This window comes from Thermobia domestica, unplaced genomic scaffold, assembly GCF_964235325.1.
Source record: "Thermobia domestica unplaced genomic scaffold, izTheDome1.hap1.1 HAP1_SCAFFOLD_800, whole genome shotgun sequence".
NCBI lineage: Eukaryota > Metazoa > Arthropoda > Insecta > Zygentoma > Lepismatidae > Thermobia > Thermobia domestica.
Genome location: NW_027656510.1, coordinates 12314 through 29691, shown reverse-complemented (window position 1 = coordinate 29691; position 17378 = coordinate 12314). Strand labels below are relative to the sequence as shown.

The 17378-nt window shown below is 36.6% G+C and overlaps 1 protein-coding gene across 1 annotated transcript in view; it reads left to right on the top strand.

Annotated features, from left to right (window-relative positions):
* The window catches only part of LOC145677346 (sodium-dependent nutrient amino acid transporter 1-like), a gene marked incomplete at both ends in the record, with an annotated part of 71490 nt that overhangs the window by 43664 nt on the left and 10448 nt on the right, over positions 1 to 17378 (top strand). The window contains 3 exons of the mRNA XM_081747872.1: positions 3509 to 3636; positions 6958 to 6983; positions 15736 to 15828. Of these exons, the coding sequence (XP_081603998.1) occupies positions 3509 to 3636; positions 6958 to 6983; positions 15736 to 15828 (247 nt within the window). The remainder of the gene's footprint in view (positions 1 to 3508; positions 3637 to 6957; positions 6984 to 15735; positions 15829 to 17378) is intronic.

Genomic DNA, 17378 nt, shown 5'->3' with positions numbered 1-17378 from the left:
AGGTACCCCTCCCAAATTTTTAAAGGGGTGCATTAATATACCCATGTCTTATGAAAGGTAATGGACCCCTGTATACGCCCATATAACCATATAGGGTAATAACACCTCATCAAAGGGATAACTTAGGTCGAAACAAAACACGTGGTATAACGTATTGCTTACGTTTATATTTTGGCAATTTTGTACCCCTAAAAGGGAACGAGGTGGACCACCCAAATTTATAGTGATCCATATTAGCGTCCTATACTATAATACCAAATGTTTAAATTGGGCAATTTCTAAAAATGAAGGGGTGGGCCAAGGTACCCCTCCCAAATTTTTAAAGGGGTGCATTAATATTCCCATGTCTTATGAAAGGTAATGGACTCCTGTATACGCCCATATAACCATATAGGGTAATAACACCTCATCAAAGGGATAACTTAGGTCGAAACCAAACACGTGGTACAACGTATTGCTTACGTTTATATTTTGGCAATTGTGTACCCCTAGAAGGGAACGAGGTGGACCACCCAAATTTATCATGATACATATTAGGGTCCGGTACTATAATACCAAATGTTTAAATTGGGCAATTTCCAAAATTTAAGGGGTGGGCCAACGTACCCCCTCCCAAATTTTTCAAGGGGTGCATTAATATACCAATGTCTTATGAAAGGGAATGGACCCCTGTATACGCCCATATAACTATATAGGGTAATAATACCTCATCAAAGGGGATAAATTAGGTCAAAAACCCCCGAAATTTAAATTTTTGGCAATTTTTTACCCATAAAAGGGAACGACATAGACACCCAATACTGATAGAGGTACATACTATGGTCCTAGGCTACCACACCCAATTTTTAAATTTGGCAATTTCCAAAATTTAAGGGGGGTGGTCCTATGTACCCCTGCCAAAATTTAGGGGGTGGGCCAAGGTACCCCTGCCAAAATTTAGAGGGGGTGGTCCTAAGTACCCCTAGGTCATTGACCCCGGGCCAGGTCATTGACCTTTGACCTATGACGTCACAAAAATTTTTGCTGACTCGGCGAGATATACGGGGACCACTACTACTCTGTTCTTGTACTTACTTTTCAATGTTAGCTTCTTATAACATGAGAGTTGGAAACAATTGCTCGAACCATTTGATCATTCGGTCATGTTAAGTAATTGATATGCTCAATGCGAATAACCATGTAATCGATGTCACATGGCCATGTGAGTTGTGCTTTGTTATCAACTCTTAATTGATGTTTCGTCCACAAGAATAACTGGTCTATATTCGTTGTTTATGAAAAGTGAATCGATTCCATTACTGCAATTTATCTATGGATAGAGCTTTTATTGTGTGTTGTGTGTATTTGAATGCTAGAAGTTAATCCTAAGGATGTTCGGCAAATTAAAACATTTGACTTCATTGCGATTGATGATTATCGTGGATAGTTAAAGCCAATAATAGATTCATGCAAGGCAACTTATATTATCTCCACTGAGGAGTTTTATGTTAGTAACATGGAAATGAGTGTATTGAATAATTTTGGACAATGGAAAAATAAATACGCTACTATCATATTAATCTCGTCAGTTGCTGTTATTAAATAATGTAATAAACAAAGAACGTATTATCATTAAACAAATGAGATTTATTAATTAGTGGAAAACATTGTATGTCTTCGTGTTCAAAGTGCATCAAGTTTCGTATTTACGTTTTTTAGTTACTTTCAAATACTAACCTTTGGTTTAATTGATTTTCTTTGTTTCTAAATGATGGTGTGATTGAAATAATTTAAATAACCATGAACAACATTTAAGATAGTATTGTCTTTTGTATCAGATGTAAAGAAGGTTAGGGAAGATTAATATTTACAGATAAATACTTTTATATTAGTGTATTAAAGTGTAAGTAAAAGCTCCAAGTTCAGAATTCGATTCAGAAGTATAAAGGTTGGTGTATTTTTTCACCGTGATTATTTTTCAGAAAAGTTTAAAAAAATTATAGTAAGAAATTAAAGTAATTCTATAAATTTCTTATGGCAAGCATCAGTTCAGCAGGACATTCCTTAATAGGTAGTTTGAAAAGTAGGAGACTTACGGAACGAATCATACATTTCCAAAGGAGACATAAAAATTAATACAAAATCAATTCAGACATAGGCTGTAACAGGTTTTGCACTGAAAAAAAGAAGAAAGAAAGAAAAAAAGTAAAATTGTTTCCACTCAAATCTGTTATTCACGGGCCCATTATTTGACATTATCCACAATTTCAGATCTTGATTCCAAATTATCCAGGACTGTCATTTCACGTTTTGCACGGAGAAATGAGGTTCTCCACTGATATAATTAGTTTCGCCTTTTATTATTTATTTTCACGTATTATATGTATCGAACGTAGGGGGGCAGGTGCTCCTTCTCTTTTCCTAAATCGCTTCTGAAACTACTTGAGGAATACTTATTTTACTGTTTCGGATGGATTGATCCGGTAACGACCTTCAGGTATAGTGTATCCTAGAAGGGTCTGGAATCATGAATGATTACCTGATATGAGAGCCATGTGAAATTTTTAATCCTATGCTGTTGTGGCGCCCTGTAATTGACTAATCCATATCTGCATTTGAAGCACAACATATATTCTTCACATTAAACGCATTTTGCTTAAAAGGATCTACATGTTATGGCTCATACGAAAATATACACGAACAACAAATATTTTGTACTTAATCAGTCGGCAGATTAAGAAAGCGTCCCATGAAAAGATTCCCAGCGTCCTCATTAGCACGGTATATTTAACTTTTGTCTAAACATTCTAAATACAAAATTATGAATTGGAAGATGAAAAGCTTAAGAAACATTGATTAGAAAGATGGATTGTAAAATTCATCTTGTTACGACTTTCAAAGGTGAATCATTATAGTGAAATATTATAGTCAACTCAAGTAGTTTCAGAAGCACTAAAAAGTATGTTGTGACTTGTGACCTATTTACTCGTTTCTTAGTTTATTACTTAACGAAAGTTTAGTTATTTTGTATACAAAGGAGTTCAGCTTGTTAATTGTTGACTTGCCAATATTTTTGAAGTTAGTTAAGATTGGGTTGAGATGGGTTTCGTTAAACTAATTTAGATTTAGTTAAGCTAGATTGAATTAGGAAATCATTAAATTTCTGAGTAAATATTTGTAGGTCACCAACCGCCAACGAATACGATAACTATCAAATTTATTGATATGCTACAGGATGCTGGTGCTAATGAATTGAAATCGTATACATTTTAGTTTACATTATTGCATTGAATTATATCACTAATGGTCTCTCGTTAGTTATGGCTTTGTAGTAAGGACAGTAATAAATTATGTGTACATAAATGATACTAAAGTGTATTTAATTTTCAAGTACACATGATAAAAACAATATTAAGTATAAGCAAGGTAACATGATACACACATATACAATTAGTTTATTAGGATTACTCTTATATGAAATTCCTGTATTTATTAATGATTTAATCTTTTTTAATTGATTTATTTTTAGGTGTGGGCTACGCACAAGTTTTAGCATCTGTTCTACTTGCCCTTTATTATCCTATCTTTGTCGCCTTTTCTTTATTCTTTGTGATTTGGTGTGGTAAAGGACCAGTGCCATTTAGTGATTGTGGACGCGTAAGTATCTTCAAGCATTTAAGAAGGGAATATGTTCTAAAATGTGGTGCAAATTTTGGTAGTAAGTGTTTGATTAACGAGTGTTAGTACGAGATTCGTAGTGGCGTATCGCTCGATTATTTTATTATTATTTTATTTGAATCCATGTAATGCTATAACAGAGGGCGTTATGGCAGTTTTAGAAACGTATTACTATTACTACGTAATGGTATTTTAATACTATTTTTAATAGTATTATTAATATTATTAAAGTAAGTGAATGATACTCGCTCTATCGCACACTTCATCCTTTAGGTCGCATGTCCCCTAAACATAAATATAATATTGAAAAAAATATTCTAAATACAGTATTATTTGCTATCATGGTTTAAAATAACAATGATCATTATTTGAAAATATCTAAGTGCATTTCATTTTTAACTATATCAGGGGTGTAGCCAAGGGGGGCTCATCGGGGCCAGGCCCCCCAAATGGTTTCCTGCCCCCCCCCCCAAATGACCAGCTTTTAAAACATCATAGTAAAATTATCTCGCTTCAATCATTTAAAAGTAACGAAGTTTGTTGACAATTAATAATTTATGGTAAAATAATATGGAGAAATATTGTTTTTCCATACCGATCGAAAAATAGTACCTGTAGTATCTCTTCCTTATATCGATCGAAAAATAGGATACTTTTTTGTGACAGCAGATTACACAATTTACGGTACTGCGATTTATATTTGACAGTTTGAAGACAAACGTTTTAACAAGGTACTACAAATACAGCCATAAAACAAAGGTACTAAACTGATTTGTAAGTACAGTATATTTTTATATGCTTTAACAAGTGTTTTAAAAGACATCAATTTGTGAAAGGGTTTCTAATGATGCATTATTAATTGTATTTTAAATAAAATTGTTTCTTTGAAAATTCTGAAAATGTGTTTTTGTCACAGAGAATCTTAAATCTTTGCTTATTTACAGTATTAGAACTGTGATTTGACTGAAGTACAACTAGGGGGCCGCAGTGGCTCAGTGGTAGAGCGCTTACCTCTGGTGCTTCGGGTCTCGGGTTCGATCCCAGCCCCCGCCAAGTGAACTTTGTGGTGGACAGACACCGTGTACGTGGGTTTCCTCGGGATTCCTCGTTTCCTCCCACTTTCTTCATACCTCCATTTCATTCATTTCTCATCATCGCCGTCTCCTTTAGCCTTGCCGACATAACCGTGGATGTAAAACTCAAAGATTTCATTTCAAAGATTTTGAAGTACAACTATTTTCTTATCTGAGACTGAGGCATTATAGTTCAATCAGATTTTTCATCTCGAAACACGCAAACCAAAGCTAGCACGTTAGTCACTCGTGGCTATGGGGATTATGATGTAGGTAGTTCAAGAATTTTTAATAAAACAGTAATCTTTCCTATTAAGTTCTCTTTGTATGTCTGAATATTCTAAACATGTTGCTGTTTGCGGTAAAAAATAGTTTCAAATGTTTCGAATTAAAATCTGACTCCCCCCCCTCTCTCTCTCTCTGCTCTGTCTACTTGTTGAAATTAATAATGTAAATTAGACATAAGATTATTTTACACGCTCATATAATATACATAGTAATAACATATATAACTTTATCGAATATATACTACATTAAAGCATTCCTTTCTATCTCAGTGAATTTTAGGAGAATTATCTTTCGTCCAGACTATAAATTAAAGAAATATTAAAATTTGCAAATGACTACGATATAAAATGTTTTATTATAAAGTAAAATCACGATATGAACTATCTTTAGGTTTCTTTTTGAATTGTAAAATCGAGTTTTTTTTTACGGTAACTTCTTTCCATGCATTATTTACTTTTATATCGTTTGGCTAGCTGGGGGCTCCGCCCCCAGATTTCCGCTTTTGCTCACCTACGGCCTCGCGTCTCTTATGTATCATCCTTTGCATCAAGAATGAATTTCCTGCATTTGCTTTTAAAATTTCCTGAATTTGGCCGAGCTGGGGGACTTCGCCCCCTGACCCCTGCGTTTACTCGGCCTACGGCCTTGCATCTCTTAAACCCTCAATTCTGTCAAATTTCAAGTTTCTGTTCGCATTTCAGCTATCTAAAAGGTAAGATTTTGTATTCCAAGAAAACGCCCATTTAAATAACATGGAAATTTCTTCATCCTCCCTTTAGAACCTTAAAAACTAAAAATATTCATTTTTGTCAATTTTTCTGTGGGTTAGTCCTGGAAGGCTATAATCATGCCAAATTTCATCATTCTAATCCTGCCAGAGGTGTCTAAACATTTTTAGGGTGTAGAAGATGTCCCATATAATTAACATGGGAAAGATTTTCCAGTCCCCCATAAAACCACTTTACGGTTGGAAATTTTAATTTTTACTGATTTGCTTAGGTATCACTAACGAAAATGTACAAGCATACCGAATTTCAAGTTTCTATTCCAATTCCAAGTACTTGAAATATGAGATTATAGGTAAAAAAAAAAAGCCAATTTAAATAACACAGGGAGTTTCTTTATCACCCCTTTAAACCATTCTTGCCAAAATATTCACTTTTGGCAATTTTTCTGTCTATAAGTCTCGAAAAAACTACAATCATGTCAAATTTAATCATTGTAGTCCTACAGGAAGTGCCCAATAATTTTCGGGTGTAAAAGATGCCCCATATAAATAACATGGAGAAGATTTTTCAGTTCCCCATAAAACCATTTTACAGTTAGATTTTAAAAATATTTTTGTGATTTACTTAGGTGACGCTACCAGAAATGTACAAGCATACTGAATCTCAAGTTTCTATTCTAATCCAAGTACCTAAAATATGAGATTATAGGTAAAACCAAAAAAAAAAAAAAAAAAAAAGACCATTTAAATAACATAGGGAATTTCCTCACCGCCGCTTTAGAGCCCTTAAAATTTATAAATATTCACTTTTGGTAATTTTCCTGTGGAATAGTCCCGGAAAGCTAGAAATAAATAAATACTATATATATATATATATATATATATATATATATATATATATATATATATATATATATATACTGATTCACCATAGATGGTTTATGTAAAACAGATTGATTTATGTTGCTTTCTCTGAATTACCTTACTAAAATAATGATTGGCTTTTCATCAGTGTATTGTTTAATTTTAAATTCATTTTACTGACATTTTGGTGTCATTCTTATTGTCGGAACTGTGAAACTGAATTTAAAATGACAGAAAATAAGATTGAAAAAATGACAAAATATATTAATTGTTGAGTCATATCTATAGTTATCACATTGATAAAAATTATAGTTCACTTATATTAACTGATTTTTTTTGGTATTTCAGGATGCAACAGCAGAAAAATGCTTTCAGTGAGTACTAATCTTTTCTTCTTAAATACAGAGTTCAATGTAGGTCTGTATATTAATATTATTAACTGAAAAATTACTAAGGAAAACGAAATAAATCTAGGATTTTTGAGTTAGAAAATGTAGAAATTTTACATTTTTTTTGTCCCATATGTTATTAAATCATTTAGGTTCTTAATATCTAAAATAAAATTACTAAGCTTACTATGTATTATTTTAAATAAATGATGGGATTGAGTATAGCCCGCTCCCCCCAGTGATTTTTAACGAATCATAGTGATTCTAACGATTCATACTAGTTCATAATGAATCGGAATCGCATGTTATAAAGATTTAAGATGTAAATCTTGTGGTAAGGAAGATACTTTTACTATAATATATATACTTTTAGTATATATACTGGCTTGTGTATAGCCCGCTCCCCCCAGTTCTTTGTCACCGGAACTGGAAGAGTTGAGTTGATTTTGAGTTTAACGTCCCGTTCAGCAGCGAGGCTATATGAGACGTGGACCTACTGATTAACGTGGAATCCGAACCACATGAGCTCCCGCCGGGAATCGAACCCGGGTCTCCCGCGCCGAAGGCGCGTACGCTAACCGCTTAGTCACGGATGAGCTCCACCGGAACTGGAAGAGTCACTACTACTACTACTACTGCTATTACTACTACTACTACTACTGCTTTATTACTACTACTATTACTACTACTACTACTCCTACTACTATTACTACTACTCCGACTACTACTACTACTTATATCGAGAACAGAACCCAACCAACCCCTGCGGGGCTTCTAACCTGTTCCTACTACTATTACTACTACTAGTATTGCTACTAACTACCCCCACTACTACTTCTATTACTGCTACTACTACCACCACTACTACTGCTGCTACTAACTACCCCCACTACTACTTCTACTACTGCTACTACTACCACCACTACTACTACTACTACTACTACTACTACTACTACTACTACTACTACTACTACTACTACTACTACTACCGCTACTACTACTTATACTAAAGCCTCCTTACCACAAGGTTTACATCTTAAATCTTTATAACATGCAATTCCGATTCATTATGAACTAATATGAATCGTTAGAATCACTACGATTCGTTAAAAATCACTGGGGGGAGCGGGCTATACTCAATCCTATATACTTTTAGAATATACTTTTAGTATAAGTAGTAGTAGTAGTAGTAGTAGTGGTAGTTAGTAGCAATAGTAGTAGTAGTAGGAACGGGTTAGAAGCCCCGCAGGGGTTGGTTGGGTTCTGTTCTCGATATAAGTAGTAGTAGTAGTAGCAGCAGCAGTAGTAGTAGTAGTAGCAGCAGTAGTAGTAGTAGTAGTAGTAGCAGCAGTAGTAGTAGTAGTAGTAGTAATAGTAGTAGTGGTAGTAGTAGTAGTAGTAGCAGTAGTAGTAGTAGTAGTAGTAGTGACTCTTCCAGTTCCGGTGACAAAGAACTGGGGGGAGCGGGCTATACACAAGCCAAATGATGTAGAAGAAATTTTATTTTGTTTTCATGACATTTCAAATAAAGTTCTATATCAGTATTTCAGTACATCAAAAATGTTACCTATTTCTTGATTTATATCTTATTCAGTATTCGAAGAAGGAGAACTCGGAAGACTTAATGTATATCTGAAAGTGGCACTAAAACAAAATTTTAATTTGACTTAAACAAAATGTAACAATATTATGTACAAAGTAATGCAGAACATAGAAAAGTATAACATATTAAGGGTTTCTGTACTTTCGTGAACAAAGTTATTAAGGGTGGGGATTGAGAATTTGCTGTGACTTGTATAACTAATGCAAAGATAATTGTAAAATACAGGGTATCCGGAATGGGACTGACGGTTTTTAAAAGTGTATAGTTTTAATATGGTCAGAGATACAGAAGAAAAAAAAAACACGCATTTTAAAGGAGAGCTCAAAAAGTTTATTTGATCTTTCTTACAAGTCATTTTTACTCAGTGTAACTCCACGAGAGCTCCATTTGTAACTCTTACAATATCTAGCCTGAACTCAATCTCTCTCCACGTATTCTGTAACATCTAAGGTGTTACTGATGCAATCGCATTCCTAATACGGTTCTTCAATTCATCAAGGTTACGCATCTTTTCACCAGAATGCACAAGGTCTTTCACATACCCCTACAGGAAGAAGTCCAGGGGAGTAACATCAGGAGAGCGTGGAGGCCACCTAATTGGCCCATCACGACCTATCCAACGGCCAGGAGATTCAGTATCAAGGTACTCCCTCACTTGTAGGCTCCAATTTGGCGGGGTACCATCCAATTTGAATATCACTTGAGGTTGCAAATGTTGTAACTGGGGAACAGCAGTGTGTTGGAGCATATCTCAGAACACATTTTCTGTTATGGTTTGCTCTATGAAAAATGAGGGGCCTATAACTGCATTATGTGTTAAAGCACACCGAACATTCAATTTGGGACTGTCTCTAGAATGTTCTATGTACGCATGCGGATTCTCAGATCCCCATATCCTAACATTGTGTATGTTAACACAGTCAGACAAGAGAAAAGTTGCCTCATCAGAGAAAACAACGTTCAATAGGAAATTATGGTCATAATCAATCCTGTCCAGAATTTCAGTAGCAAATGCTGCTCTCTGTGGCTTATCGTTGGGTTTAATTTCTTGCAACAATTGCACCTTATACGCGCGCAAACGTAGTCGTTTGTGTACCACATCGTGCACTGTTGACTTTAGAATTACCAATTGCCTGCTCGCTGCACGAATTGACTTTCTCGGGCTACGTGAGAAACACACTCTTATTGCTTCTACATTTTCTTCTGACACACGATTTACCACCGCTGTGTTGTTTCACTACACTCCTCGTTGATAAAAATTGATCCTTCCACGCCTGGATACTGTTGCGTGATGGAGGATCTTTGTGGTAAACATGTTGAAAGTTTCGTTGAACTTGAACAACACGTTTTGTCTCTGCAAACCATAGATGTTCATTTTACTTCGACCTCACTCACCCTCGCCCTCGCAGTAGCAGTTGGCCCTCGCCCTCGTTCACCCTCGCCCTCGCGAATGGAATTGTCCATCGCCCTCGCGCGCCCTCACCCTCGCTGTCGAAACTTGCCCTCGCGCACCCTCGCGGCCAAAACTTGTCCTCGCTCTCGCGCACCCTCACCCTCGCCATCGAAGCTTGTCCTCACCCTCGCTCACCCTCACCCTCGCCATCGAAGCTTGTCCTCGCCCTCGCGCACCCTCACCCTCGCTGTCGAAGCTTCTCCTCGCCCTCGCACACCCTCGCCCTTTTCGTCGAAGCTTTTCCTCGCCCTCGCGCACCCTCACTCTCGCCATCGAAGCTTGTCCTCGCCCTCGCGATAGGAGTTGTCCATTATCCTCGCTCGCCCTCGCCTTCGTGCTCAAAAGTTTTCCTCGCCCTCGCGCACCCTCGCCCTCATATCATTGAGGGTGAGGAGGCCTCGAGAGGGCCTCCTTCGTGAGGATCAGAGCATCAATTATTCAATCTATTTGTTGAATTATTTCCTTATCGTCAGTGGCGGATCCAGGGGGGGCGATCGGGGCGATCGCTCCCCCCAGAAGAGGAAACTTCTTTATTTTATATATACAAATAAAACGCATCCCAGAGTTTGGAGCTCTTAAAAGTAGCTCTAAGTAGCAGTATTACAACCCACCACCCCCACCAGAAGTCCGTCCTGGATCCGCCCTTGCTTAACATACGTCCTAAAGAAAGGAAACTAAACATATCATCGTATAACTTATTGTGGAATACCTAAAATGGAACAACTGTTACAATGGAGATCTCGGTCGATTGTGTCGTTTACATCATTTATCAACAGTATCCAATGCCTTTACTTCAAAATGTTCTTTGAACTACGATGCAAGCATAAGTATTCAGCCACACAAGGGCGGCTCTCATGAGGGTGAGGGTGAAATCAAGGTTTGATGAGTGGCGGTAGAGTGACTGCCGCGGACTATCTGTCAGAATTTGACAGTCAACACGTTGGCCATCCCTGATGTATATAGCGTAACTGAGGAATTTGAACAAATTCAAAGGGAAATATCTAAAGAGCCTTATTTTGAAACTCCGTCAGCAAACAAATAAAATACTTCAGAACACTATTGTTGAATTATCACTCGGAAATATATACCCAGTCTAACCTATAACATGAATGACTTCATTGATTTGAATGTGAATCTAAGTTAATTGGTATTTTAAAATATAAACTGAAATGTGTCAATGTGCTTGTAAGGTTAATTTCGATGCTCAAATATTGTTAATATGCACCATTAATAGAGATAAATTTGTCCTACCTTAACAATGTTAAAATCCCTGGTTCGATCCCAGCTCGCGCCGTGTGGACTTTGTGGTGGACAAACGCCGCCGTGCTCGTGGGTTTTCTCGGGGTTCTCCCGTTTCCTCCCACTTTATTCATTCCACCACTTCACTCATTTCTTATCATCACCGTCTCCTTTAGCCTAACCGGCATAACCATGGGACGTTAAACTTAAAGATTTCATTTCATTTCATTTCAACAATACTTAGAATCACTCCACACTCCAGTTATCCCAAATAATCCTAAAACCTAGAATTATGTTGAATTTACTAAATTTAATTGTATATACAAAATTGTATATGTACACCCCTGAACTCGTATATTACACTGCAAAACAATGCCGCAACTTTGACGTGGGAGACCCGGGTTCGATTCCTGGCGGGAGCTCACGTGGTTCGTATTCTACGTTAATCGGTAGGTTCACGTCTCATATAGTCTCACTGCTGAAGGGATATTTAAAAAAATCAAATCAAATATTCCTTACTATTAGAAAGAAGAAAAGACATTTCAAGAACTGTCGATTTTTGTGCAATTACAGAATAAGTTGTGAAGAGTGTTTTTTCCAGACATGTTTTTTTTTGGGGGGTACTGCCCCCCGAAGCTCTGAGAGGCTTCCCCCGAAGGAGACCAAAATAATACGTCTATAATATAATAATGAATAGAATAATACCTGCAGTAACGCCTCGGGATACTAAGTGTCCCCCCCCCCCAGAACATTGTTTCTGAAAGAAACACTGCTTATGAAGGACTTCTTTTTCTGGGAAATGTTATATCAATTAGTTCCAAAGCGGCTGACTAACATACCGAGCCCTTGTAAGAAGAAATGAATATGAAAGTACACTCGGATAGGTTAATTTTTGAGCCATTTTTCGTGGCTATTAAAACGCAACTCCTGTAGCTTTCTTAACTGCACGGGAAGACAACTAATACGTACTCACGGAACGTCAAATATTTTATGGCACCATTTTCATTCTATGAACCTTAATACATACAAAAACTTTATATTTCCAAATGAAACTATATAGCGACATTAATGGGTCATTTCAAAAGAGTGGGGGGTTACTGTCCCCCTTTGCCCTCCTAATCGCCGCCCATGCTATGATGTGTGGCACATTTGTGCGAAATTAATAATAATATGATTAAACTGTTTACCCACAACAAAATCCTGCTCGTTTTGCTGAAGTGGCTTTTCCTAAGTTTTATATGTTTCATATATCCTACAGTTTTTTCAGGCCTTTTTTTTAATTTGTCCAAATTTATATTTCTCCTTTTACCACACAATCGTTCAATACTTGCACTATAATATTTACAACCAGTATATCATCCTGTAACGTATTTTATTTCTAATAAAAATCATTGAACAACACAACATACAAATCCTATCTCACTGGCTTGCACGCGAACCTTTGGTGCATGGGATCCTGGGGACAATTCCGAGTGGGAGAACATTGAACGACAGTGGATCGAATTCCGCGTTAAACCTATAGGTCCACTTCTCATATAGCCTCGCCGACGAAAGAGGACGCTAAACGGCAATCAGTCAACAGTTGCAAATTTCGGCTGCATAAACAACTTATGTCTTGTGGAACTTATTAAATTTATTTTGTTAAAGCAGTTCTTTTAACAAAATTTCAGTATTAACGTGTCAGATATTTAAGGACAAGAAAAAACATATTATTTATTTTGTAACTAAATGATAGCTCTACCCACGTAGATTATAAAAGCAGAAACAATGAAAATCGATACAATAGTGACTGACATTTTAACAAATATCGGTTCAGATAATAGTTTGGGCTGTCACAAAACTATGAAAAGTTAAAAATTCCGATTAATTGTAACAACTTCATCAGTGGTGGACATTGGAGGAGGATGTATGTTATTAATCAGCCCATTTCATGGGCATCGAAACTCATGAGCCCAACGCTCGCTAGCTCGGCATTCGCGCTCAACCGTTCTCGGGTTCAATAATTAAGCGCTACTCCGAGCGCCAATGAAATAAGTCAGCGCGAGTCCAACTGAGGGAAGTGAGCCCGAGCACGATTCCCAAAGGAATAAATGAGCGAGAGCCCAGTTGAAAAAAAATGAGCCCGAGTCCGAGAGAGTCCAGAGCAAAATGGCCATCTATGAACCAAAGTCATTCCATCAAGTCTTTTTCCATCTGATCTATTGCATTCTGATGGTTCTCTCATTGATTGTGTTTGTTCAGATATCAGCGCTCTTGTCATTTACTGCTGAATGACGTGAGTGACTGTCTGTCTGTCTACCAACACACTTTAAACATGACAGTGTAGTAAACACTTCTTATCTAAAATGTCTCCAGCACAGGGAGGGCAACAATGAGGCACACTTACTTCTTAATGTAGCGCTATTCCTACCCGGAAACTTTCATGGGAAAAATCAAATATTATTCTTATTTGCATTATTATTTTTAATAATTATGTACGTACACACGAGAAATTGTCTACTGCAATTAATTGAAAGGAAAAATACGATTAATGTATAACCTTGCTATGACACTAACTTTTCATCTAGGGGACATGGCAGATGATATTTTAAATTTTGCCTCTCTCCAAAAGAGGTCAAACAGCAAACTCCAAAACAGTTGCTTTTAAGGAAGCTTGTCCTCCTCCCTCGCGTGGCCTCGTTCTCCTGAAGGAAGTTGTCTCTAGCCATCGTGCACCCTCGCTCCCGCAGTAACACTTGGCCCTCACCCTCGTTCACCCTCGCCCTCTTCGTCGAAGCATTTCCTCGCCCTCGCGCAACCTCACCCCCGCCATCGAAGCTTGTCCTCGCCCTCGCGCATCCTCACCCTCGCTGCCGAAACTTATCCTTGCCCTCGCGCACCCTCGCCCTCTTCGTCGAAGCTTTTCCTCGTCCTCGCGCACCCTCGCCATCGAAGCTTGTCCTCGCCCACCCTCGCCCTCGCTGCCGGAACTTGTCATCGCCCTCGCGCACCCTCACCCTCTGCGTCGAAGCTTTTCCTCGCCCTCGCGCACCCTCACCCTCGCCATCGAAGCTTGTCCTCGCCCTCGCGCACCCTCGCCCTCGCGGCCAAAACTTGTCCTCGCCCTCGCGTCACTGTGGGCGAGAGAACTTGAGGGTGAGGATGCCCTCGAGAGGGCCACCCTCGCGAGGGTGAACATCTCTGCTGCAAACTACCACACGCATTGCACCTTTTCGAGTGCCGACGCCATTTCTGTTTATTGGCGATACTAACGCCGTCGCTGGTAGTTGTTCAACTATGAAAATTTGCTAAACAAAACTTTTTGAGTTTTCCTTCAATATGACTCTTTTTTTTCCTTCTGTATCTCTGACCATATTAAAACTATACACTTTTAAAAACCGTTAGTTCCATTCCGGACACCCTGTATATGCATATCTTCTGGTATGGGAATATGGATGAAAATCGATAGAATATGGACATCTTTCTTTCTTAAAATTCTATGTAAGCATCGCCTCATCTATCTGCTTTCTCAGATATAGTTTGTGGGATGATAATGTTAACGTTCTAAGTTCGTTCCTCCAATCATCCTTAGTGATAGTATAAAATATGGACTTCTAACAGTATACCTGTGTGGTTCTTGTTATATTTCCAATGTTCAACCAATCAGTTACGGAATGTGCGAAGTCAGGTTGTGTTGTTTCCTGTAAATGAGATCGCGGGTATTGTCCCAGCCAAATACGATGGACCAAACAAAATTCCAGCATTTGAAGGTACGGTCAGTATCTATGATGTTACACAGAAGATATGGATCATGATTCGAATGACTATTGTTTCACATTTTCTTCACCGTTACTTTGAGATACATTTCTCCTAGTAATGTCAGTTATATCGATTAATGAAATCAACAATTTCTTGAACACCACACGTATCGTGGATCGATAACCTACATTCATTATCAACCTTACGTGTTGATTTGCATGAGGTGGACTTGCTTGGTGTGGCATTTTTCCTAGAACTTGTTCTAATCTTTCTATAAATATAATTTTATGTAAAATATATGTTGAACTTTGCTAAAATTTCTAAATTATCGTGTAGTTCTTAAGTATATGTTTTGTATCCAATCAAAGTATTTGAAACCTTAAACGTATGGTTTATTAAAACTTAAACGTATGATATTTATTAGAAATAAGTCTTTATTTCTTTTTCTTTTGTAAGACTCTTCAGTAATTTCGATGCTATCAGCTGTTTATAAATATTTGTAAAATACAAGACAAATAAGATTTTCAAAGATAGTTACATACCGGTATACTTAATGACAAGTGTAATATTTCAAAGTGCTGAAGAACATTGTTAAAAGATAACTTAGAAATTTGATTGAAATCTCTTTTTAAGATTTTACCCATGCATATCCTTAGATTTAAGCTATTTTCCGAATGCTGTGCTAATTTCCCTCTATTTCAAAGGAAAACTGTGTTGAAGCCTCCGGACGAAGATGCCATGTGGTTTTGTATTAACATAACGTTCCTGTTTCTAGCATGGGCTTTCACATTTTTATGGTAAGTTTATATATTTATTAAAAAGCAATATAATAATTTCGATCAGATACATTTCAATGTATAGTACGCAAATACAAATAAGTATGTAACTGAAAAAAAGAAAACATCGAAACACTTTTTTTTTTCTACGAACAAGAGTACGTACTATCCTGTAGTGAGGGTCGTAGGAAGGTAATAGATTGATCTGAATTCCTAAAACTGAAATTATATAACAATGTTGTTATAATTAGAAACTAGGTGTTTAGGCACTAAAAACGTAAAAAATTGGTAAGCAAATAGGAACTTATAATTCAAAATTAGGCACTCAATTGTAACTTAAAATAAAGAAGATAAAATCCAATGGCTTATAAAAGCTGAAATTAAATCATAGGTAATGTTCATATAATGGAAACATATCTGAGCGTTGTTTAAGAGAACATCTTTCCGTAAGTATAGGTACCTTAATAAGTAAGTTATTTACTGCATTTTGTCATTTCACTCTGCAGTCTCAACTTATATAGCACTTTACACAGAGCAATCAAAAGAAAGAAATCGATATTTTCAAATAAACAGACAAATAATTAAATACCTAGATAGATATACTTTAACTTAGTAGATTTTGGTAGTCTGTCACAAGGAATAATCAATTGTAACTTCACATGGTAACTAGGTACTTTTTATAAGTTTTAAATTGATATATATATATATATATATATATATATATATATATATATATATATATATATATATATATATATATATATATATATATATATATATATATATATATATTGTGTGTGTGTGTGTGTGTGTGTGTGTGTGTGTGTGTGTGTGTGTGTGTGTGTGTGTGTGTGTGTGTGTGTGTGGCTTTGATCGTACAACACATATTTTAAAATAAATTTCCAAAAAGACTTTTTACGGGGATAATATGTATATCAAATTCATTTAATGTATTTTCACCTTTGAGCACTTGCTCATAATTTGTCCAAAACTGTACTAGCTACGATAATAACTTGCTTACATTTCATACGGTGGCATTCTTTCCATACATTGGGATGATCTTGACTTTCACATTGACGTTGACATTGACTTTGACGTAATATTGACTTCGATGTTGACGTTGGCTTTGACATAAATTAATTTCTCTTGTTTTTAAATTTGTTGGAACTGATGGAAGCTTTCTTGAAATGAGAGATCTATGTAGTTATTCCAGAAAGTCTTGATTTTGAAGAAATGCAAGAAATAGGTAACATTCGACACTTAAGTAGTAATGTAGGCATATAGAGCGAAATACGCAAAATCGGCAAAATAACTTTGCTGAGATTGAAGTAGAAATCCTCGAAATGGCTTTCGGTGGATTTATTATTATCGTATCTCTAACTCTTAAGAAATAGAAACAGTTACGAAATGCGTTCCATTAAAAACAGTTAAGAAATAAAACAATAAGTTTGTAATCTCACCAATCTTAACCATATTTAAATGGCTTCAAATCGATGTAGTAGATATGTATCAATCGATTCCATTTGAACTGGTCTTTGAATCTAACTTCATCTTCTACATAAAGAAACTTA